The 25,129-nt window shown below is 32.6% G+C and overlaps 1 protein-coding gene across 4 annotated transcripts; it reads left to right on the forward strand.

Moving 5' to 3' along the window:
* Positions 1-610: 610 nt before the first annotated feature.
* On the forward strand, positions 611-15,124 carry LOC137813356 (transcriptional corepressor LEUNIG-like). 4 transcript variants are annotated; one of them, XM_068615541.1, is made up of 18 exons: positions 611-943; positions 1,373-1,470; positions 1,579-1,688; positions 4,833-5,234; positions 5,326-5,405; positions 5,823-5,901; positions 5,983-6,058; positions 6,218-6,267; positions 7,300-7,614; positions 7,758-7,958; positions 9,686-9,928; positions 10,032-10,149; positions 11,986-12,095; positions 12,289-12,438; positions 13,329-13,484; positions 13,575-13,691; positions 14,012-14,218; positions 14,673-15,124. In XM_068615541.1, the coding sequence occupies exons 1-18, from the start codon at positions 912-914 to the stop codon at positions 14,814-14,816; spliced, it is 2,688 nt and encodes an 895-aa protein (XP_068471642.1). In that variant the 5' UTR covers positions 611-911; the 3' UTR covers positions 14,817-15,124. The 4 variants fall into 4 exon arrangements, with proteins under 4 accessions (XP_068471642.1, XP_068471640.1, XP_068471641.1 ...); XM_068615539.1 differs by having other exon boundaries at positions 627-943; positions 10,005-10,149; XM_068615540.1 differs by having other exon boundaries at positions 627-943; positions 9,701-9,928; positions 10,005-10,149.
* Positions 15,125-25,129: the final 10,005 nt, after the last annotated feature.

Below are 25,129 nucleotides of genomic sequence, written 5' to 3' on the forward strand. Positions count from 1 at the left end.
CTGCTTCTTTTATTTATTTTTATTATAATGTATAAACAAATGATTTAAAACAGAAATAATATAAAATTCTAAAAAAACTGTTTCTTTTTAAAAAATAATTTATTATAATATATCCTATAAAAAATAAGTTGAGAAATCATATAAAAAACTGTTTCTTTTTGAATAATAGAAGACATTAACGTTAACATTATAATAATTTGAATACTTTGGTTCTGGTTCTGACATAGATATTTTTGGTCATCATATAGTTTATCTTATCAATAATAAATTAAAGGATTAAATAAATTATCATTCCTCTAAATTTGATCCATATTAAAATTTTATTTCCAGAAATTCTTTGTTATTTCTATTATCCAATATTTAATTAATATACTAATCTTAATAATATCACATACTAATATACTGCAAACACAATACTTACTGATATGTTACAAATATAATACAAAGTCAATTAAAAAATAATATAAGAATCCTTAGTACCAAGTTAATATGTTTATTAAATATGAGGATAAAAAATAATGAAATTTTGGTGGAATAACGGATTTCAGATAATTTGGAAGACAGTGAAAATTGAATTAGTGATAAATTAGATGATATTATTGTTATTATTATATATAATGAGAGTTATGCCTAGAAGAAGACTTTGAAGCTTGCTCTAGTTGTTTACCCTTTTGATTTTTTTCTCCTAAATCCTCTCTCTTACTTGCTTCTTTTTTGTGCTGTGCCTCCCTCGTTTTCCCTTTCTCTCAGTTCCCCTTTTTCTCTGTTCTTTTTTCTCATCCCTTCTGTGTCTCTTTGTCCCTCTGCTGCATCAAAAGCTCGTGTCTTTTGCAATTGCAACTGTTCACTTTCATAAACATTCACAGAACTAATTCATTCCTTCATTACCCATCAGTATTTGTTCTGTCACCATGTCTCAGACTAACTGGGAAGCTGATAAGATGTGAGTGTTATTGCTCTATTCATGTTTCTATTTCAACTTTCAATTGCGGGATTGAGTTTTGAAATATGGGATTTTGTTCATTAAAAAAAAAATAATATTTTTTTATTGATTTGGGTTCTGGGTCTGTTTGTTGCTTTTGTTTCTTTTGGGGTTGATTTGGGTTGGTCTATTTCCTTTGGGTTGGTTGTGTTGTTGTGAATGTGTGAGGATGTTTTGATGGGTGTTAGGGTTTTTTTTTTGCCTCTGCAAGTATAAGGGGTCTCTTTAGATTGGATGAAATTGTACCCTTTGGTTCCTGCATTTAGGCTTGTTGTTGTGTTGACGTGGGTTTTGGTCTACTGCTTTGTATGATATGCATGGTGTAAAGATCCAAACTTTGGTTCTCATAGTTCAAACTTTGCTTGCTTGCTTGCTCTGAAAAATTTTCAGGTTAGATGTTTACATCCATGATTACCTAGTGAAGAGGGATTTGAAGGCCTCAGCTCAGGCTTTTCAAGCTGAAGGGAAAGTGTCGTCGGACCCTGTTGGTGAGTTACTTAGAAAGGAAGTAGTTTAGTTGGATTTAATGTTCCTCTTTTTTTATATTTTATTTTATTGGTTTGGCTGCTTTTGTTAATGGGAATGTGGGGTTGCAGCTATTGATGCACCCGGAGGATTTCTGTTCGAGTGGTGGTCTGTTTTCTGGGACATATTTATTTCCAGGACCAATGAGAAGCACTCTGAGGTTGCTGCATCTTATATCGAGGTTGGTTGATTAACTTTGTACTGGTTAGTTATACCTAGCATATTTCTTCTTGCACCGTAAACCTGAGTAGTTTGGTTGTGCTAGTAAGTTTAGTGAAGGAAAGGTGGCATTGAGATGAACTCCCAGTTGGTATTCTTTTGTTGTATTTCTTCATGTATTTAATGAGGAAGTGTGTACATTCAATTAATTATAACTTTAAATTGTGCTTCCTACTAATGCATGGCTCGGTTTAGCTGCTGGGGAATTTCGGATCTTTAGATTCTTTTTTGATTAAATAAGATCATAGTTAGATCTTTATTTTTTAATTCCAGGATGCTGACTAGGTGGCTGTATGATTTTGAAAAATATCTTGTTTGAGCCTGTGATTATTTGTTCATTGGTGATTACTTATTAATGATTTTTGTTTTTTTCTGAAATAAAATCATAAATTATATGCCATGCTTCCTATTAATGCATGGCTCGGTTTAGCTGCTGGGGAATTTCGGATCTTTAGATTCTTCTTTGATTAAATAAGATCATAGTTAGATCTTTATTTTTTAATTCCAGGATGCTGACTAGGTGGCTGTATGATTTTGAAAAATATCTTGTTTGAGCCTGTGATTATTTGTTCATTGGTGATTACTTATTAATGATTTTTGTTTTTTTCTGAAATAAAACCATAAATTATATGCCAAAAATTTATTTTATTTTGTTGCCTGTAAATTTATGTCAATACTACAATTGCATATTTATATAAATCTAGGAAAAGAAATTTGAGAAGTTGATTAATAAACTGGTTAATGAGTCTCTAGGCATAAATGTGTAATAGGCATCATGTCCTGTTATAAATTCATGTTCCTCACTTGGTTAATAATATTTCTCAATTTGTGAGGACTGCTTGCATTTCCTTTTCATCTCATGATTCTTTTTTAAAATTTGTATTGTGCTCATGGTAGTAAGTATCCTGCGATACACAATACGAATCGTACTATACTATTCTTCTCCCCCATGATAGGAATTGTCAAAACACTTGTTTTTCTCCCGAATAAATCTTGGAATTGCATGGATTGCGATTCTTGTTTGAATCGTGCCCTGAATCATGGTGAAATTGCCTTCGGGTTTCACCCAAACTGGTTCAGGTCGTGCAACCTGGTTTAATAAAACCCTAAATTTGCTTTGTATTTTAGTGTGAACTGAGCGGAAATAGATGCTTAATGGTTTGTCCGTGCTTTCCCTTCAACCATTAGCACGAACTGAGCGGGAAGAGCATAATATCAAGAATTAAGTGGGTAGTCCTTTCTATTCTTCAACAACACGTGTTGGTGCAGTGGTGTTATTCTGTTACAGCTGGTCCCATCCCATGCTTTACATGTGCTAATGCTGCCGAGGGAGTTTTCTGCTGGACTCTTGCTTTATAAAAATGGGTGAATAGAAATGGGAGCCTGATATTACTTGGAAGCTATGATGCACAAATATGATACATGTATCAGATACGATGTGCATCCTATATGGCGATATGTTTATTTTGAAAATATCAGGATACATATCTGACATGTGCATGTTTAAAAAATGTATAATTTTTTTTAAAACATAATAAATATATAATTGCAATATTGCAATTCCAAATTAAAATCACATTTATTAGACCCTATCAAAATAAAAAAAGTTTAAATTATTGTCATCATAAAAGTATTAGTGTTTACAGATTAGATACTTCACTGATAAGTGTCGATAAATTATCTTAAGAGGATCGGATACAGATCCGTGGCGGATACAAATATATGGCACAAATTGAAGTATCCGTGCATCATACCTTGGAAGTATTGTGAAAATATTCCTACAAATAGCAGCAGCAATAGCACTTATTTTTAGATGGCTATAATGCAAAATTTGTTTAGTAACATGTAGCCATGGTTATAGGAATCTCATGCAGCAACAACACTCTTTTTTCGAAGGTTGTGTTGCTGAACTTATGTAGTAAATAATACACATTGATACAACCACTCCTTTTGACTATGTGGTTGTTTTGTTATTAATTGTATCTTTGCATGTTTATATGTCTTATATACTTAAGTATATGCTACATTTTTTAATGTTTATGAATCTTACGATTTTCTATACGAAACGATACCTAATTCAAAATATAAGCTCTCTGATACATAACTTGTATCTCAATTCAGCTACCATTTATAATGATTTTATGTATCTTTTATCTTTGGAGAGGCCTTTGCTTGTTAGTTGTGGTTCTAAACAGGAATACTGATCCATGCAGGTCTGTTTGTTTCTTTTGGTGAATTGCAGAAATTTTTATAGTACATACTAATTTTATTGTTTTTGTCATAGGCAAGAATAATTTTCAAACCAAACTCATGAGCTTAGGCATAGTAGTCAATTGCATGCTATAGCAGTGTTTCAGAGTGTCGCAGCTACAAGATGCTCTATGGAGCCTGTTGCATTGCAGTTTGTTGTTGAGTCTTGAGTGACATGAATCATGGCTGCTATTGCGGCTGTTGTGACTGTTATTGACTCTGACAAAAATCCTTCCCCCCTTGAACGATGATGTTTGGTGCTGTTTAAGAGGGCAATCTTGTGATTTTGGCTCCCCTTTTTTCATTTGACCATACATTTCCAATCCTCACCCCTTTCGAAGGTTGAATGACACTGGTCTCAACTTTCTTTGACACCAATCGTCTGACCCATAGCTCCCAGCCATGATTCTGTGAACCCATGGAACTTCAGTTAAGTTTCTGGTCAACACTCAACACAATGCTGCAACTCTGAAATATCGTTCTCTGATCTCTCTCTGTTCCACATCCTTTGGGATGTTTTTTGTTCACGTTGAAAAGGCTTCTATGCTTTATTTTGTATTTTCATTGAGTCTAGATAGGCGATCTTATGTATTTCTTTTCTTTAAAATAACTTACTCTTTGAACTTGTCGTCATAATATCGGTCATTTTCCTAGCTACTATCACACTGTAGCGATTTTGTGGTTGGCTGAGTGCTTTCTTGGACTGGTAGCTGTTAGCAGGATATAGCTGTTTTTCTGATCATATTATGTTTATGCTTCCCTAGTAAAATTGTTGGCATGCTGATCTGTACATTTTAACAAAGGAAAAATGTGAGTTACCACTTCATGTTTATGGTTTGTGAAACTCTTTTTGCAGACACAATTTATGAAGGCTAGAGAGCAACAACAGCAGCAGCAACAGCAACAGCAGCAGCAGCCACAACCTCAGCAGTCGCAACATCAGCAGCAACAGCAGCAGCAACAACAACACATACAGATGCAACAAATCCTGTTACAGAGGGCTCAGCAACAGCAGCAGCAGCAACAACAACAGCAACAGCAGCAACCACAACAGCAACAGCAACAGCAACAGCAGCCACAACATCAGCAGCCACCACCTCAGCAGCAGCAGGGTAGGGAAAGGACTCATCTCTTAAATGGTGGTACCAATGGGTTAGTTGGAAACCCTAGCACTGCAAATGCACTGGCAACAAAGATGTATGAGGAAAGGTTAAAACTTCCCCTTCAAAGGGACTCTTTGGAAGATGCAGCAATGAAGGTTAGGAGATGTTCTGTTGCCTATTATAAAGATGAACTACTTTTTTTAATGGCATATACAATCATAACTATCTTTTTGGTATTTTGTACAGCAAAGATTCGGAGGCCAACTCTTGGACCCAAATCATGCCTCAATATTGAAGTCATCTGCAGCTACCGGCCAGCCTTCAGGGTAACTTTTTAGAACTTAGCTTTTATTGTTTCTTGTTTTAGTCTTTAAGTTAGTAAGGTATATGCTTGGTAAAGAAGGTAGTTTTGCTTGTTTAGTCTTGGCTGTAGCTGAGCTAATTTAAGTTCGATCTGAAATCACATGAGCTGAATCTTACTTCACCAACATGAGACAAAAAAGGGATCTTGTATGCTAGGCAATGTATAAAGCCAGATTGACCTTTCTGGAGGGTAGTAGGGACCGTAGCTGAAAGGGTCTTCTCCTTCCGTGACTTTGAATTAGTAGTTATTTGCTTCTTTATTTTTTTTCTAGGTTTTGAAATATCTATTTGGCATTCCATTAATTATATTAGCTTTTGTTATTCTTTAATCTTTATAGCTATGCATGTGACTTTGTTAGTACTAAATATCTTGAATTCAGCCAAGTTTTGCATGGTGCTGCTGGTGCAATGTCTCCACAAGTTCAAGCACGTAGTCAGCAATTACCAGGGTCTACTCCGGTATGCAAGTGTTCTTAAATTAAACTCATTACATCTTACAATATTTCTTATGACCCGTTTAACCCTGACTTTGCTAATCAGGATATAAAGAGTGAGATCAATCCTGTTTTAAATCCCAGAGCTGCAGGTCCTGAAGGATCATTGATAGCTATGCCTGGTATTATTTCATTTAATGTAACTGGTTGTTCTATTAATTTGTAATCTAACTTGCATGCATTTATTGGGGAATATTTTGGGTTTAATGTTAAAACTGATATTTTTGGGATATCATTACACTTGCACACAGATTGAGTTAACAGGAGATTTTTCATGTCAGGTTCAAATCAAGGTAGCAACAATTTAACTCTAAAAGGGTGGCCACTAACGGTGAGTATTCTTTTTATTTTAATGGTTATTTTGAATTAGATGGTACTATTATTGGATAAAATCATGTCTTCCTAAACTTTTTTTTAAACTTGAGAGTTTGTTTTTATATTGTACATTGGAATTGAACCAATTATCTTTTTATCCTAACCATATCCCATCCATACTGCTTGAGCCATTGTCAGGTGGCAGAAGTAGCCTTTTTTGTTAACCCTGCACAGCCTCCGTTGTTTGATAGAAATAGTGGCCTCTTATCTGAAGTCTCGAGCAACCACCCTGCAAACTTTGTGTCTTTGACATCATTTAGTCTTTGTTTAGGGTGATTTGGATAGAGGGATTTCGAAAGGAGAGAGTTAGGACGAATATTTAAATATTTCCATTGTTTGTTTACTAGGAAATTTGAAAGGAGAAGTGATAAAAAGTCCATGAGCCCCACATATTTTTAATCTTGGTATATTATTATGCATCCTAAAGACTAATTTTAAAAGGCATGAACTAAATAATACAAGTGTTAGTTAGCCATATTTTTGTGTTAAAAAAATTATTATAATCTAATTTAATTTAAAGAACATAAATTAGAGCAAGAAAATGTTTTTTTTTTAAGTAATTAGTTTTAAATAGTTGTTTTAATTTTAATATACTTTTATTAGAAACTAATTAAATATAAAATAAGTAAACATGTCATAATTATAATGCATATTTTGTGAGATTTGAATTAAAATTATATTTGATTTAAAATTAAAATTCATCATTTAGACAAAATTATATTTTTATAACATTTATCATTTGTTTTCCTTCATTTTTCCGTATAACCAAACAGATGAAATGAAATCACCTTATATTGTTCCCTACTAATTATACCAATCTACACAATGCGAAATTCTACTAAAAAACCACTTGAATTACTATTCGTTCATTTTTCTCCCCTAATACTTTCTTCTCACTTCTCTTTCTATCCCAATAGAGTGCTAATGATTAAACTAAAAATTGAGTTATTAAGCTGCTCTGTTTATCCTTTTTTTTATTTCTTATTAGGGGTTGGAGCAACTACGTTCTGGTCTACTTCAGCAACAGAAACCACCTTTCATACAGTCTCCTCAACCATTTCATCAACTTCCAATGTTGACACCACAACATCAGCAACAGCTAATTCTGGCACAGCAAAATTTGGCATCACCATCTGGCAGTGATGATAATAGAAGACTCAGAATGCTGCTGAGTAACAGGAATATGGGTGTAGCTAAGGATGGTCTTTCGAACCCTGTTGGTGATGTTGTATCAAATGTTGGATCACCTCTTCAAGCAGGTGGCCCCGCTTTCCAGCGCAGTGATACAGACATGCTAATGAAGGTGTTTGCTCTCTTGAAGTTGAAATTTGTCTTTCCATATTCTTAATCATTCTTGCATAATTTTTTCAAATGTCCTACTTGTAATTGCTTGGAGTTGCCGCAACTGTCATGAGTTGCATCTTAAAAATGTTTTTGTTTGTGTAGTTGAAACTGGCACACTTACACCAACATCAACAACAGCAGAATGCCAATCCACAACAGCAGCAACTGCAACAGCATACTCTATCAAATCAGCAATCTCAGTCTTCAAATCATAACATGCATCAGCAGGATAAAATGGGGGGAGGTGGTGGTAGTGTCAATGTGGATGGTAGCATGTCAAACTCCTTTAGAGGCAACGATCAGGTCAGTCCTTTTATTGTTGCCATTAATATTAGAGATTGAGGCTTTGTATAAACTATCATTTGCTTTCTTCTTATCAAATCATTAGTGTAATACACCAATATATATATATATTATGTATTTGTGGGGAGAGATTAAATTACATTTATGTGACTTTTACCAGTTATTACTCTATTCAATAACTTTCTATAAGATAATATATATTATGTACATATATATTAAAATTGACATATATTTACTTTTCAAAATATACTAAAATATGAAACATTTGATTAACTTTTTATTGTTGTTCAAATTTGACCACAGTTGACATAGAAAATCTTGATAATATAAAATTCTGACTTGTAATATAATGCAGAACTATTGACAGTTTGACATTGAGCGACAGGTGAATTTCTGTAAATAATTCATAACTATTAATTTCTGTAGTTCTTTTGAATTTCTATAAGCATCTAAATTTAAATTTCATGTGTATAACCGAGTTTATATTTGATTGTCAAACCTCTCCTATTAAATATTGGCATTATCTTATTTGGACTGAAAAAGTTGTTAAAAAATATTTTATAGAGATTTTAGAAGTATTTTTTGAAATGCAAGATAATTTTTTTTCGTAGTTACCCAAAGAATAAGTTAGCGACTCGTTAAAAAATCAGCAATTATAGGGGATGATTTTTGTTTTATCTGTTCTACAGGACATGTTTTTGTTTCAGGCTTATATACATTATAATATGACACTTTGCAAATTATGTTATAGGTTGTCATTGGGAGATAGTGTAAAAAGAGTTTTATAACATAATAGCTTTCATGAATTTTACTGTTTATGCAATTTTGTTAATTTTATGTAAACTCATTCTTGGTCATGTTTGATAACCTTTTTTTATCACATTTTAAATGAAAGCTTTATTAAATTTGTAGTTTCACTTTTCCATGTATAAATCATTTTAAGATTGACTAAAAGTATTTTATGCTGAAAAGAATTATGTGCTTTTTAGTTATGTACAAAATATATTTGATATTTTAATATTTGATTAATTGGATATATATAATAGTGTCATTACTTGATTCTCATAGCTATTATTTTTCCTAAATTAGTGGTTAATAGTTTGTAGCTTGTTAGTTTCTTTAATGTTTGAATGGAATTTTCATGTGTATGGGTATATAGATTCTTGGCAATTAACGTGTAGTAAATAGTGATTTTCTGATGCATGGATTTGTCTCTTATGCTGAATATATTGAAAAGCCATTCATTTTATTGTTTTTGTGTTCTCCTTTTCTCTTAATTTTGGACACTGCGGATTATGTTTTATGATTTTTATAATTTCACTGCAATTGGATTTCGAAGCTGTTTTGAAATCCATCAGGGATGGTGTATTTGTTTGCTTGTCAATTCCTGAATTGGTTGAGCTCAAGTATTATACATTAATTTCTTTAACCTCAACTTTTCTAAACTTGAGTAGTAAGAAAAGGATTTTGTGATGCTTTCAGATGAGATATACAATTGTAAAATGCAACTTCCACTACTTGTTCGTTTCATTGAGTTTTGAACCCTATGTATAAATGGATGGTGACTTGTTGGATGATTTTGAATTTAATGAATTTACTTATTTCTATAAGTTTGATCATCTGAGCATAAATTTTGCCCTTGGATTTGGTAGACATTAATCTGGTGTATGTTTATAGTCTTTCTTTAATTTGATTCCTAACATGGTTTCTTCTAAATGCATTTTAAGGTTTCCAAAAGCCAGACTGGGAGAAAGAGAAAGCAGGCTGCATCTTCTGGTCCTGCCAATAGTTCTGGAACAGCTAATACAGCTGGCCCATCTCCAAGTTCAGCACCCTCGACTCCCTCGACACATACACCCAGTGATGTGATGTCAATGCCTGCTTTGCCTCATAGTGGTAGTTCTTCAAAGCCATTAATGATGTTTGGCGCTGATGGTGCTGGAACTCTTACATCACCTTCAAACCAGTTGGTAAGTGGCTCCTTCAATTGATGGAAGGAATAATAAGTTCCTTGCATGTAGGCTCATTGTCATTCCATTTTGGCAGTGGGATGATAAGGATCTTGAATTGCAGGCTGATGTGGATCGCTTTGTGGAGGATGGATCTCTAGACGATAATGTTGAGTCTTTTTTATCCCATGATGATAACGACCCGAGAGATACTGTTGGTCGTTGTATGGATGTAAGCAAAGGTGCAGTACCATTGTTTTTGTTGACAATAAAATCTTCTAGCATTCCCATTGCAAAGGAGGTTCTGAAGTGCATGTATTATTTTCCCTTGCTTGCAATGCAATTTTTTTTTCTTTTTCTCCTTCATAGGTTATTGTTTATTAGTATTAGACTTTTGTGAAGTATCTTAAATATTATTTTGTTCATATGCCTTCACCCAATAACTTAAGCTTTTAGCATTTTGGATAGTTGGTTCATTGATGGTGTCAAAGCCACTGATAAATGTGGTCTAGAGTTTAATCCTTGACGCCGTTTGTTCTGGTAAATAAGAAGTTAATTTCATCATAAAGGTAGGTTGGGAATAGACTAGGCAGTCAACAGTGCTCGTAGTTGTTGCTATCATATTAGAGTGGTGCAAAGTGACACTTTAGCATGACAACAACTTCATTAGGTTGTGCTTTAAAGTCGCAACCGTGTTTTCTACAGTTGGAGGAAATTGTTTGGGCGTTGACACATGAAAGTTGGAGGAAAACCTGACTCAACCCTGTCAACATTTGCCTCCAAAGCTTCTAATTGTGAAGTCATTCTTGTGTGCATACACCATTTGATAGCAACCAACTACTATCAGTATTGCATATATTTCTATCTGACTAATCAAAGAAAGGAAAATAACAGAGAGCAGTAGCTCCCAGGTCAGAAAAGAATCTATGGCCCTGACAATTCCATTCCTGACAACATCTCTCTCTCTCTCTAACTAACTCATCACCTCACCTATGAGCTGTTTGGTAATAATGAGCCTAATTAATCTTAGGCCTATGAGTATACACTTGAAGGGGTTTAGGGGCTTTTGGAATTAGGATTAGGTTCCTATGAGTTTCCAGGGATAAAACACACTGAACAAGAAACAGGTAGGAGGTGACTCTAGATCTGGAACAAATGATGCATATCTGGTCAATACCACCCCCTGGAGTGGGTTGGGATGGCTTTGGTGAGTCTGTTTGGGCTCAACTGTGCCATTACTCAATTCCTGAAGCTATCTGTTCAGAACAAATCTCCTTTCTTCCCTCTTATTGTTTAAGCTAAACCCCTCTCTAATAATATAACCATGTTGCTATTTCTATTGGCTTTTCTATGGAATCGAGATGGGATAAAAAGTATTTACATAAAAGTTGTATAAAAAACTAATAAAAGTGGTATAAAAAGCTGTTTACAGAAGGGGTGATTTTGCATGGGATAAGAAAGAGGCACTAACAAAATTGGCGCCAGACTGACTGACAATTTCATCAGAGCTGCAACAGCAGAGATGCCACTTTGGTTTTGGTCAACCAAGGCTCGAGATAAAAATTAAAAGCATGGAATCCAAAAAGGTGGCCCAACTATGGTGGCACTTCTGCTGCTGAGCTCTGATGGCCTTGTGTTCGTCAATCCGTGGCACCAACTTTGTTAGGGCTTGTCTTATTCCATGCAAAACACCCACTTCTGTAAAGAGTTTTATTTTATAATTTTATGTAAATACTATTTTTCCCTCCTAGATTCCATACAAAAGCCAAATATTTAACTACTTTGTAATTAGTTATATAACTTCTGGGGTCCTATCAACCTGCATGTCATCAGTAATATTTATATTAAGGGCTGTATTTCTAACTTCAAATGAAAGGCTGGGCCATAAAATGTTTTGGACAAAAACACCCTAGAATGCTCATTAGGCCAAATTCATTTATGCCAAAAGACTCTATTAATTGATTGTATTGAAGCTATATACTTTGTTTGTGAAGGTGGGTTGTTGCTCTTTAATTTATTGACTGGCATAAATAGTTATACCTGCAGAAACTGAGGCCATGGGTTCACTTTATTTTCAGGTTTCACATTTTCTGAAATAAATTCTGTACCTGCAAGCACTAACAAAGTTGTCTGTTGCCATTTCTCGTCTGATGGGAAATTGCTTGCTAGTGGTGGCCATGACAAAAAGGTTAGTTAATGCATTATTCTGGGAAATAATTTTCTTTATTTTTTCGTTTTTCAACCAATTTTACTCAAATTTTCGTGAACGTAGCATTTAATCTGCTTCGAAATTTAAAAACAAAATTATAAATGCCTCTATTTTACTTAATCTGTTTATATATAGAATGTGACATTTTCTCTGTTTTTTTTTTGTAATGCAGGCTGTTTTATGGTTCACAGATTCTCTAAAACAAAAGACTACTCTTGAAGAACATTCTTCTTTAATCACTGATGTCCGTTTCAGTCCAAGCATGCCTCGCCTTGCTACATCTTCATATGACAGAACTGTCAGGGTGTGGGATGTTGATAATGTTAGTTCATAATGTTTATTTTACTCTAATATTTCTGCTTTTTGAGAATGCCCCCCTAAAGATTTAGTATGTATATTTTGTAATAACTTGGCTATGCATGTCATACAAATAAAATTTTCTCTGATTCTAAAGCATGACACAAAGGTGCTTACAAAATGTGTTTGCTTATCTATTCCTGAAAATATGTACTTATTGAAATAATTACAGTATAACGATTTTGTGCTTGTTTCTTATTATAAATATAATTACTTACACTATAAAGGAGGACAGAATATATCAAATTACTCCTGTCCTTGGTGAATTATGGATTTGAAACATATTGTGTTTGCTGATGAGTTCCTGGGATATGATTTCTTAAACATGGTTCTGCTGTAGTATAATGCTACAAGGATGATGCGATGGAAATGTTTATTCATGGCTCTGGATAGGAATCTTAATTGGTTACAAGTTATCATTAAAACATTGTAATTATCACTGTGATAGGGACACAATGGTTTGATGTTCTTTGTAGATAGGAAGTTACCTAGTGAAGTTATTGAACTTTTTTAATGATAAAATATGATTTGATTTCAAGGTGCAAGCTTAGTGCTTCAGAAGCATAGGAATTTCAGTTTTTGTGATATTTAGTGTTAGCAGATGTAGCTTAAATTGCATTATGAATTCTAACATCCCAATGATCTGTGTACAAATCTATGACTGCTTTTGTCTATTTAAAGTTATATGGGATCTGGAAATTTCACTAGTTATTGTGGGTAGATTTTAATGCCAGGTCTATTTGTAAGATGACGGTGTTGCTAATGATTGCACATTATCTGGATTTTGATGGATTATGTGCTTGTGTTGTTCTTTGTTTGTGTTCTGCTTTAGCTGATATTTAATTTCCAATGCAGCCTGGATATACGCTTCGTACTTTTACTGGTCATTCTTCATCTGTTATGTCACTAGATTTTCACCCTAATAAAGATGATCTTATCTGCTCTTGTGATGTTGATGGTGAGATACGATATTGGAGCATTAACAATGGCAGTTGTGCTAGAGTCTCAAAGGTAGAATCTTAGCATATGCATTTGTTTAATTGGTTGTGCATTGTGTTTTCTTTTCAGTTTGCTAAACTGACAAATTTTCCTTCTGGTTAGGGTGGCACTGCTCAGATGAGATTTCAACCACGTCTAGGGAGGTTCCTAGCTGCAGCTGCTGAGAATGTTGTTTCAATATTTGATGTGGAAACGCAAGCATGTCGATATTCATTAAAGGTTGGTTTGAATTTGTTTACGTATTGCTAGAGTTAGGATAAATTCTTTCAGTTAGACATGCTCTTATTCTTGAGCGTGTCTGTGCTTTAGTCTAATGCTCCTCACACTATCTGGCTTAATTGTTTTTGCTTGAGGAGAGGTCTAGGAACAACGTTGGTTATTCTTTCTATAAGAATCAAATACTTGTAACATTGTATATATTTCAAAAGCAACTTTGAGCTTAGATATTTGTTGTTTTGGCGACTTCAACAGTAATTTCTGATTCTTGTAAGTATTGTCTTATTCAAACTTATGCATATTTTATTATGATATGATTATAGGGACATACAAAATCAATACATTCTGTGTGTTGGGATCCTTCTGGGGAGTTCCTGGCATCTGTCAGTGAGGACTCTGTCAGGGTTTGGACTCTTGGATCAGGGAGTGAAGGGGAGTGTGTTCACGAGCTTAGCTGCAATGGCAATAAGTTCCACTCATGTGTTTTCCATCCAACATTTTCTTCGCTGTTGGTAGTTGGTTGTTACGAGGCAAGTATACATCCTTTTCTTATTTTGTTTCCTTCAGTATGTTTGGACTCACATATTTTGGAAATTAATTTGATTCATGAATGGAATTCTATGTTTGAAATGTTATGAAGTAGAATTGATTTTGAAATCCTTTTGGATTTAAGTTGTGTATTCAGATATCCACTCAAATTTGGTTTGATTTGATTCTCATTTGATCTAGTTTTAAATGTGATTATTTGAAGTGATGATTTCATCCTCATTAGTTTACCCACCTTGGCACCCTTCAATTCATCGTTTAGACTTTCCAAACCTGATCTCTGAATGATTTCAAATCATATTCTTTTTATAATGAATTCTAAAAACATAACATTTGATTATATTTGACCATGTTTCATGTCCATGATAAATAGTATTAAATACAATCCATAGTAAGATTTTAATTTTGACTTGTTACAACTGATACCATGATGTGCAGTCATTGGAGCTCTGGAACATGACTGAGAACAAGACAATGACTCTATCCGCTCATGAAGGTCTTATTGCTGCATTGGCGGTTTCTACTGTAAATGGTTTGGTTGCTTCTGCCAGTCATGACAAGTTTGTGAAGCTCTGGAAGTGAGTTGGTTGTGTCATCAATACATGTTGATTTATCAGTGTTGATAATGATGATGTTTGTAGTTTGTCCCCTTTTTTGTAGTTTGATCAACCACCCCTCACAACATATTTGTAGTTTATGTTCCCTTTTATGTAGCTTGATCATTAGTTTATGTGCCCTTCTTTTATGATGTAGCTTGATCAGTCACCGTTCCTTCCCCTTTTGCCGTTTGGTATAATCTGATTTTCTATGTAATCATAGGTACTGACTTTTGTAATATTGTCACCCCTGTTGTACTCTGTTTCATAGTTGTTTTATTTGGAGATTTCTAATCTTGTGTCATCCAGATTCACTTTTATAATTATGATTGCTACCACCTCACTTTTGGTATTCATTCTAATATACTTTACTATTCATAGTGGATTGCAAGCATTTTTCTTGTTATTAATTAGGCTTAAAAGTTTCTGGTACCTGAAATATGAACATATTTTGTTTTTGCCTATAAATGTTTTTCTTGACTTTTGGTATTTGGATTTTTGTTTTGGTTTTGGTGTTTCTAGTCCCTCTAAATATTGGGTTTTTGTATAGAAGATTTACTTTTTAGTTCTCGTTGAATATTTTTAAATGCACAATTTCAAAATAATCATAATACTGGAAGGATTAAACTAATGTAAATAATTTACTGGGTTTAGAACAAAATATCATGATCCGAATTGAAAATTAGTTTTACAGGAATCAATATTTAAGATTTTTCTATACGAACCAAAAGCAAAATGCAAATATATTTTAAGTAGTGAAAACGTATTTAAGTTTCATTATTGGTACCCTTTTTTTGTTGTGCATAGTCCATATCTGCAGCAACTCAATGCTGATATGAAAAGGGAATATTCAGAAATGCATAGCAGCATTATGTCCTGCATCTTTGTGCCAATTTAGACGTCAATAGTCTTGTGTTGTTTACCATTAATGTTGTTGAACGTAGCATTGATAAAAAAGTTAACAATTTTAATTGTACCCTTATGTAGAGTCAATGTTTTTCTTTAAAATTAATGGAAAATTCTTGAGATCATTCTTTTTAGAGATGAAAATGTGTTGGGGTTAGGTTGTATCATAAGGGTTGTCTGAAAGGGATCGTGCTCATTTTCTCAATAGTTTGATCAACATAATTAATACTTTAGATTTTCATTTTTTTTTGGTCTAAATTAGCAATGTTTTGTGTGTGAGACTACAAAATCAAAAATACATGTTATCTTAATTGATAGTAAGACTCATTTGAAAAGTATAAAGTAGAAGGGTAAAAGAGAAATAAACAAACTCACCATACCATAATTTTCCATGGCACATAATTTTCCATGGCATGAATTTGAAGTTATGTGAATACACAAGCCTAAAGAGAGAAAATGCAAAAGGATAAAAAAAAGTAACACAGTATTGTGGTCCCCTTCAACTGCTGGAATCCTCTAATTATGTACTTATCCATGCATAATGGGAAGAGTTATTATACTGTTAGTTTGGACCACATGAGAAAGTGCATGCTTTGCCACTGCACAAAGCAAACATAACAAACACCGTGCTTACAATGTCTCAAACATCCACCACTCTTTTCTTTTCTTATCCTTTTTCATTCAGACATTCACTCAATCAAACTTTTTTTTTGCTTCTCTTTTTCTGTCATTTCTGCATAACTTAGCATTCTTCTAGTTAGGACAACCCAACTAGGACCATTTCCTTTGCCTCATCAGATTGGGAAAAAACTGCAAAGTATATACAAAACATAAACACAACAACTTTCTTTAGATGTATGCACAAAGAATATAACTATGACTACAACCATACATGTTTTTAAGAGAAAAAGAAGTAGAAAAATAAAATAAGCTTCTCCATAAACTAAAATTACCCTCTACCATACTTTGCAAGTTCTCCAAAATCTTATGCACAAATCATTTTTAACATATGAAAAAAAGTATATTCAGTTTTTACCTGAAAAAGTTCATTCAAATTGATTCCATAAAGTTGTAGACACTACTAAAACTGAAAAACCATGAAAATGAATCTGTATAATATAAAACAAGTTTCAAACTTAGCTACTTATTATTATTTTACTTCTTAATAGCATGTTAATATTATCATTTTTATCACATTTTTTTATCGTCATATGACTAAAAACAATTATTAAATAAAATTAATTTTATTGATCAAAAGAATTAATTATTATATTAATTAAATTAAAAATTATTTTATAAACTAAAAATTATTGATATATAAATTAATTTTTGAATTAATATCTATTCATTAACTACCAAGATTTTAGTTACGAACTACTTTATTTTTTAAATTAGTCTCTAACTAATTTAAACTTTAAAATATTAGTAGCTAAAACATTTCTAGTTAATTTAGATAACAATTTAGAAACTATTTTATAAATTTTTATTAATGATAATTTTTTTTAAATATCAATAATTTTTTAATTTTTAAAATAATATTTAATTTTAAGATTTTTATTAGATTAATATAATTTAGGATTTAAAACATAAAATTCAGGAACTAAAATAAGTGTTTCCTTTCAAGTTGAAATAGTGTGGAAGTGTTTCATACAATTAATTATATGGTTGTGAAGTCATGATCAAACAACTAGATGTGGTAATGTGTTCACATAACACAGTGCTTGGATGAAGTACCAAGCCATTCATTTATGTCAATTACGTGTACTTCCAAAGTCCTAGAGGCTCTATTTTTATTACTCTATATGCAAATAATAAAACAACTTTTCTTATTTATTAGTGAGGGAGTTTTGTTGGATTTTTTCATAGATATAAATTAAAATAATTCTTTTATGTTTTACTATATTTTATATATTTAATATCTCTAATTTTTTTATATACTTTTAAAATATTTCCTAAACATCTGTTATTGTTGATTATATATATAACCTGTGATATTTCCCTCTTGTTATAAAATACGTGTTTTAAAATTGTTCATTTAAAAATTAGTACAGAACACTACTGTATATATAACATTTAATAATATTAAAAAATGTTACTAAAATATAAGAAATGTTGTTAGTATAATTTAGTAAGTTTTTATCAAATATTAAATACATCCTATATTATTAATGTTTTCTCTAGAAAAATGTCACTAAAAATATGATATTTTTTTTTAAATAGAAAGGTAATAATATTTTAAAAATATTTTTAAATTTCTTAATAGAAAGTAATATTATAGGAATATTAATAATTTTTTTAAAATAAAAGATAACATTTTAAAAAGTTACTATAAAATTGTAGTCACGTTTTTTCAATTAAAAGATAACATATATATATATATATATTAGAATTATATAAATAAATATTATTAAATTATTTATTTAAAATAAAATAAAATATCCTTTATATAATAAAAAAAATACACATTACTAAGGTATGCCTTCATAAAATTACAAAAAATATATGTGAACAAGTTAAAAAATATATAAAATTTGAAATGTTGAATGATTCAATTTGGAAACATGAGTTATGGACCCAATTATTTCTTAATCAAGATTAAACATCACTAAAAAGTCCCATCACTAACAAAAAATTAGCATAATGAAACAAAACAAAATAAACAAATTACATATTTAGAACCAACAATAAATAAATAAACAGTGACATAAATCATAATTCTTATAAACGAAAGCTATAATGTGATAATAAATTACAGAAACAATATTTTCTTAATGGTATGAAATGTAGTTTTCCTTTAAATTTAGTTATAATATTAAGATAATGTTCTTTTTCCCAATTCAAATACGGTAAATAGGAAGCTCAATTAATATTAAATTTCTTAAAAATAAAAAAAAAACTTAGACTTAATTAAATACACACTTTAGAGTGTCATGACTTTCAAGAAGAGCTCAAAAATATTGAATGAATATTTAAGTTTTGAAGATATTTTTCAAGTGTGACCACTTCAACCTTAGAATCTTCAGCCGCATTATCAAAACTAGTTAATAAATGATATAAAAATAAAATAAAGATAAATATGTTACACAATTCATCTCTTAGTTAACTTTCGGTTATTTTTCTTTTTTTTTCTCTCTCATAAAGGTAGTATGACTTTGCTTCTAACACCAAAGTAAACAAAAAATAATTTAATTTAAAATATCTAATTCAATAATAACCTCAATGTAAAATTATATACCTCAATAACAACTCTTCTTTTAGGTATTTGATATTACTAATATTTTGCTAGTGAATAAAAGCAATTTTAAAATGTTCTAAAAGTTCAACTTTCATGACTTTAACTTGTTGTTTTAGTTTTACTTCTACTTCTTTTTCTATTTATTTTTTATACTTTAATTTTTTTTATAAAAAAATTTATGTTAAGTATTATTATACATCTTAGCTAAACTAACCCATCAAGTAACAACAATCATATGTCATCACATAAAAAATATATTATTAAAAAAAATACTTGAACATTTGAACTTTATCAATTAATTTATATGTTTCAAGATTTAGTTTCTCATAAGTTTGTACTACTCCCATTTTTTGCTTAACCATGTCAATCTTTTTAAAAACTTAAAAAATATATCTTTCGGAGTTGAGCTTTTGTGGTTTTTTTAATGAGAAACATTTACATCCTCAATATTTTAATTAAAAAAATAAAAGAAATTAAAATTATAATTGTGTTTCAAATAAGGTTATTATAAAAGCAGGGATCATGATTGAGGTTATCATACAATAATTCTTTTCGTATACTTATTCTTAAGCTTAAGCTTATGTATCATGATCAACCTTTATTCACAAGATAACCACCCTCCATCAAAATTCTTCATTGTTTATCATATAAAAGAAAAATGTTAGTCTAAAACAAATAAAGCCATTAGTTATGTCATTAGTCTAACCTCTTCATATGTTATCTTTGCAAAAGTTTTAGTTATCGTGTTATGTATACCAATAATTTTTTCTCTACTTATTCTATTCTTCTTGCTACAATAATTAATGATATTAGAAAATATAATAGTAATCAAAATATTAGTACAAATAATCCTATAATCAAATTAAAATGTTAGATTTGAAAAATTTAAGAAGATTTTTCATTGTTGAAGGGATACTTAGGAATCGATTTTTTAAGTTATAATCATTTGATTAAAATATTCTTCTTGCTACAATAATTAATTTTTTTTGCCTTCAATCGACGTTTATGATTCTTTCAAATTGAGCATATACTTTTTAAAACACACATATTCTTCAATATCAATTTTGACGATATCTTTTAATCAATTAATAAATATTAGAATTTATGCAAAATATATATATATATATATATATATATATATATATAATTGAAGATAAATGTGAGCAAAGTTAAATATTATGATTGTTTTTCGCAGGTTATCCCAATATTTTTTTAGTGAAAGTTAAAGGAGCTAGGTTGCACTCTAAGCTAATATTCCAAAATAATTGCTCAATGTAGCAAAAAAGAATACCAATAGGTTGGCCAAAAGCATTAAGTTTAATTGAAAAAAATGCTCTTCATTGAAAAGGCATGAGTCTTGAGACAATGTCATGACCTCTTTTAATCTTGCTAGTAGAACATATTAATTAAGTATATCTTTAGGAATTGTTTATAAGGCATATGGTATATCTTTAGGAATTGTTTATAAGGTATATGTTAGAGAAAAAAAATCAACAAACACAATATTTAATTTTGATTATGTGCTTACCAAAAAATTATAAAACATGATTTTATAAACATTAAATCCAGACAGACGCAAATACTTCATCTAGCTAAATAAATGCATAAACATTTTGGTTATATACTTTTATCTGATAAGCTTTTTGCATGGACAAATGATAAGTGCACATAGTCTGAAGCATTTCATGGGATACATAAAAATATTATAAATGCTTATTTTATGTTTAAAAATAATGTTCATCTATTTGTTTCTTACAAGAGGATCTCACATTTAAGTGTCTACATATAGATCTCTTGAAGAACGTGCCTAAAGTTGTTTCACCAAAATAACCATTTCGTAAAGATGGAATGATAGTTTTGTAAAGACTGACAACCTTGTTAGGTCCTACTCTTTACTCCATTTTGAAAAAAAAAACTATTTGATCTAGGCTTGATAAGTCATGTTGTGTATAAAAGAGTTGCATAAAGAAGATATGTACATTTTCTGTTGGATGAAAATCATTTAATGCATCTTTTCAAGTTTGGACGTGGACAAACACAAGAAAAAGAAAAGATCTACGCAAAATCTCTCAGTGAGTCTAAAAATATTTGAATAACTCTTTTCTTCTAAACATCTCCATAAAGAAGACCTATTTGAAGAAGAACTATTGACAACATTGACAAGAACAATAAAACTCTTAAAATCTTTAGCCATCTTTAAGTCTTAGTTTTTGAGCAAGAATACTACTATGTTCATTAGAAACCTCAAAGAGTATTTTTAATCTTGTATTCGTCTTAGGATGTTACCCTCTCTTAGTGAGCGAAATCTGTGATCGTTTAGATCACACCTTTTCTGTAAACAAAGTTGTTTAGACAAGCGTGACTAGGTGTAAAGAATACTAAGTTGTTTGGCTAGGAGTAACTGTGTTCCAAATATTACTCAGTCTTAACCAATAGTGATTGTGTTCTAAAGTATACTTTTCCTAGACCAGGAGTGGTTGTTTTCTAATGAATACTCAATCTTAGTTAAGAGTACTGTATTTCAAAAAATAGTTGGTCTTAGCCAGGAGTGACTATGATTCAAATAATATTTGATTTTAATTAATGTTGTTGAGACACTAGATGGTCTAGTCACCTATAGACGGTCTAAGACCCTGCTAGACGGTCTTATGTATATAAGTTATCTATGAAGTTTTGATAATAACAAATACTGTAAGAAATTATATATACTAAAAAAGTGTTTTTATATGCAGACAAAAATTAAAACAATAGAAGTTCATATAATTCCTTATGTTGATTTTGGCTTAATCCCAAGTCCCACATCGGTGGGTTCATTGTTTGGGAAGGAGGTTTGAGGGTTATAAATTAAACTCTCCTCCTTCACTGTAATATATCCCAATTTGTAATATCTTTTCCCATAATAATAAAAGTGAGCTGTTTTTGCTGTGCTCGGAGATTAGGCTAAATTGGCCGAAATCCGTTAACAATTTTCTGGTGTGTTTTTTCTTTTATCTCTTTTATTATTCCGCTCTGTTTATTCAATATTATTTGTCGGCAGCTCTGTTAGGGTTCTGTTTTAGTGGGAAAATTACCCTTTTTCCCAACAAGTGGTATCAGAGCCGAAAGTTCGCCTTGGGTTATTTGAAATTATTTGTAATATTGAATAATATATTTTGAGTTTGTAATGGCAAATCAAGAAGAAGAAACGAAGGATGTATCCAGAGTGTCGGGCTCCTCGTCATCATGGTCGAGGTTCCCGGTGTCCACTTTGAAATTGGCGGTGGAAATATTTGATGGCACTGGACATTTTGGCATGTGGAAAGGAGAGGTCTTGGACTCTCTTTTTCAGCAGGGTCTTGATATTGCTATTGAAGGAGAGAAACCAAAAGAGGTAGAGGATAAAGACTGTCCAAAACTGCAGAAGAAAGGGAAGACTCCGCAAGATGCAAATGTTGCAGAATGCAAAAGTGATGTGGAATCAGATATCTCTTTAATTGTCTCGCTTTCAGCATCATCGTATCCAGATGAGTGGATATTGGATTCAGGTTGTACCTATCATATGTGTCCCATTCGGGATTGGTTCTTTGAATTTCAAGAACTTGATGGTGGGGTTGTTTACATGGGTAATGATAATCCATGTAAGGCAGCTGGGATAGGTTCAATCAAGTTGCGGAATCATGATGGATCCACCAGAATTTTGCGGGATGTACGGTACGTGCCAAAGTTGAAGAAGAATCTCATCTCATTGGGGGCTTTAGAATCTAAAGGCCTAGTTGTGACGATGGGAGATGGAATTCTTAAAGCAACTTCAGGAGCACTGGTGATGTTGAAAGGCGTGAGGAAGAACAATCTGTATTACTATCAAGGTAGTACAGTGGTGGGGACAGTAGCGACAACAACTTCTAGCTCTAAGAAGGATGTTGAGGCAACGAAGTTGTGGCATATGAGGTTGGGACATGCTGGAGAGAAATCCTTGCAAATTCTTACCAAGCAGGGATTGTTGAAAGGTACGAAGGCTTGCAAACTTGAATTTTGTGAGCATTGTGTTCTGGGAAAACAACGACGAGTGAAGTTTGGCACTGCAATTCACAATACCAAGGGTATTCTGGATTATGTGCATTCAGATGTGTGGGGACCTGCCAAGACTCCGTCAATCGGAGGTAGGCATTATTTTGTCACTTTTGTTGATGATTTTTCCAGGAGAGTTTGGGTGTTTACTATGAAGAACAAAAATGATGTGCTTGAAATTTTCCTTAAGTGGAAAGCTCAAGTTGAAAACCAGACAGGAAGGAAGATTAAGGTTCTCCGAACAGACAATGGAGGAGAATACAAGAGTGATTCGTTCCTGAAGGTATGCCAAGATTGTGGCATAGTTCGACACTTCACTGTTAGAAAAACACCACAGCAGAATGGGGCTTCAGAGCGTATGAACAAGACACTTGTGGAGAAAGTTCGTTGTATTTTGTCTAATGCTGAGTTAGGCAGAAAGTTTTGGGCTGAGGTTGTGACATACGCTCAACATCTCGTCAATTGTTTGCCATCATCTGCTATAGATGGCAAAACCCCGTTAGAGGTATGGTCTGGAAAACCTGCAACTGATTATGATTCTTTGCATGTTTTTGGTTCTATTGCATATTATCATGTGATTGAATCAAAGTTGGATCCACGAGCAAAGAAGGCTCTTTTCATGGGCTTTAGTCCTGAAGTGAAGGGATACCGTTTGTGGTGTCTAGAGGCAAAGAAGACGATTATCAGCAGGGATGTTACCTTTGATGAATCTTCCATGTTAAAGAAGGTAAATCAAGAAGGAGCTGATAGTACTCCACAACAGGTGGAATGTGCCCGGAAGCAGGTGGAGTTTGAGCCGACAGTGGTGATCACAACACGAAATACCACAAGTGACTCTCCTATGGCAGAAGAAGAGTCAGATGAGGAAGAGGTTCCTACCCAAGAATCTCAACAGCAATCAGCGCCAATTGCAGTTAGAAGACAAAGACGAGATATTCAGAAGCCTACTCGTTTCATGGATATGGTTGCCTATGCACTTCCAGTTGTTGATGACATTCCATCCACTTACCCAGAAGCCATTCTGAGTTCAGAGAGTGGTAATTGGGCAGGTGCGATGGAAGAGGAGATGCAGTCTTTGAAGAAGAACAAAACGTGGAAGCTGGCACAATTACCAAAAGGTAAGAAGGCAATTGGGTGCAAATGGGTATTTGCAAAGAAAGAAGGATTTCCTAATAAAGAAGATGTTCGCTACAAGGCAAGGTTGGTTGCTAAAGGCTTTGCTCAAAGGGAGGGAATTGATTATAATGAGGTATTTTCTCCAGTTGTTAAACATTCCTCCATTCGAATTTTGTTGGCCTTAGTAGCACAGTTGAATTTGGAGCTTGCTCAACTTGATGTAAAGACCGCGTTCCTACACGGTGATTTGAATGAGGAAATCTATATGACTCAACCAGAAGGATACAAGGCTGATGGTAAAGAAGATTGGGTTTGTAAACTTAGCAAATCGTTGTACGGACTGAAACAATCTCCTAGACAGTGGTACAAACGATTTGATAAGTTCATGAAGGATCAGAAGTACAAGAGAAGCAAATATGATCACTGTGTGTATTTGCGCATACTTGAAGATGGTTCCTACATTTACTTACTCTTATATGTTGATGATATGTTGATTGCAGCAAAGAGCCAAGTTGAGATTGACATGTTAAAGGCTCAGTTGAGTAAAAAGTTCGAGGTGAAGGATTTGGGGGAAGCCAAGAAGATTCTCGGCATGGAGATAAACAGGGACAGGGAGAGGGGAAAACTTTGGCTGTCACAGAAGCAGTATTTGCAGAAGGTACTACAACGTTTTGGTATACACGAAGATACAAAACCTGTAAGTACCCCACTTGCTCCTCATTTGAAATTGAGTAGCCGTTTATCTCCGACGACTAATGAAGAACGAGAATACATGGCAAAAGTCCCATATGCAAATGCAGTTGGAAGCTTGATGTATGCAATGGTGTGTACAAGACCAGATATTTCACAGGCTGTGAGTGTTGTTAGCAGGTACATGCATAATTCGGGCAAGGCACATTGGCAAGCTGTGAGATGGATTCTACGGTACCTCCAAAATACCTTAGATGTTGGATTGACATTTGAGCAAGATGAATCACTTGGTCAATGCATAGTTG

This window comes from Phaseolus vulgaris, chromosome 1 (assembly GCF_000499845.2).
Source record: "Phaseolus vulgaris cultivar G19833 chromosome 1, P. vulgaris v2.0, whole genome shotgun sequence".
NCBI lineage: Eukaryota > Viridiplantae > Streptophyta > Magnoliopsida > Fabales > Fabaceae > Phaseolus > Phaseolus vulgaris.

Coding starts and splice junctions, on each gene's coding strand:
- LOC137813356 (XM_068615539.1), top strand. CDS start 912: ATGTCTCAGACTAACTGGGAAGCTGATAAGAT. Junction 1,689..4,832: donor TTGCTGCATCTTATATCGAG/GTTGGTTGATTA, acceptor CTCTTTTTGCAG/ACACAATTTATGAAGGCTAG. Junction 14,219..14,672: donor TGGTAGTTGGTTGTTACGAG/GCAAGTATACAT, acceptor CATGATGTGCAG/TCATTGGAGCTCTGGAACAT.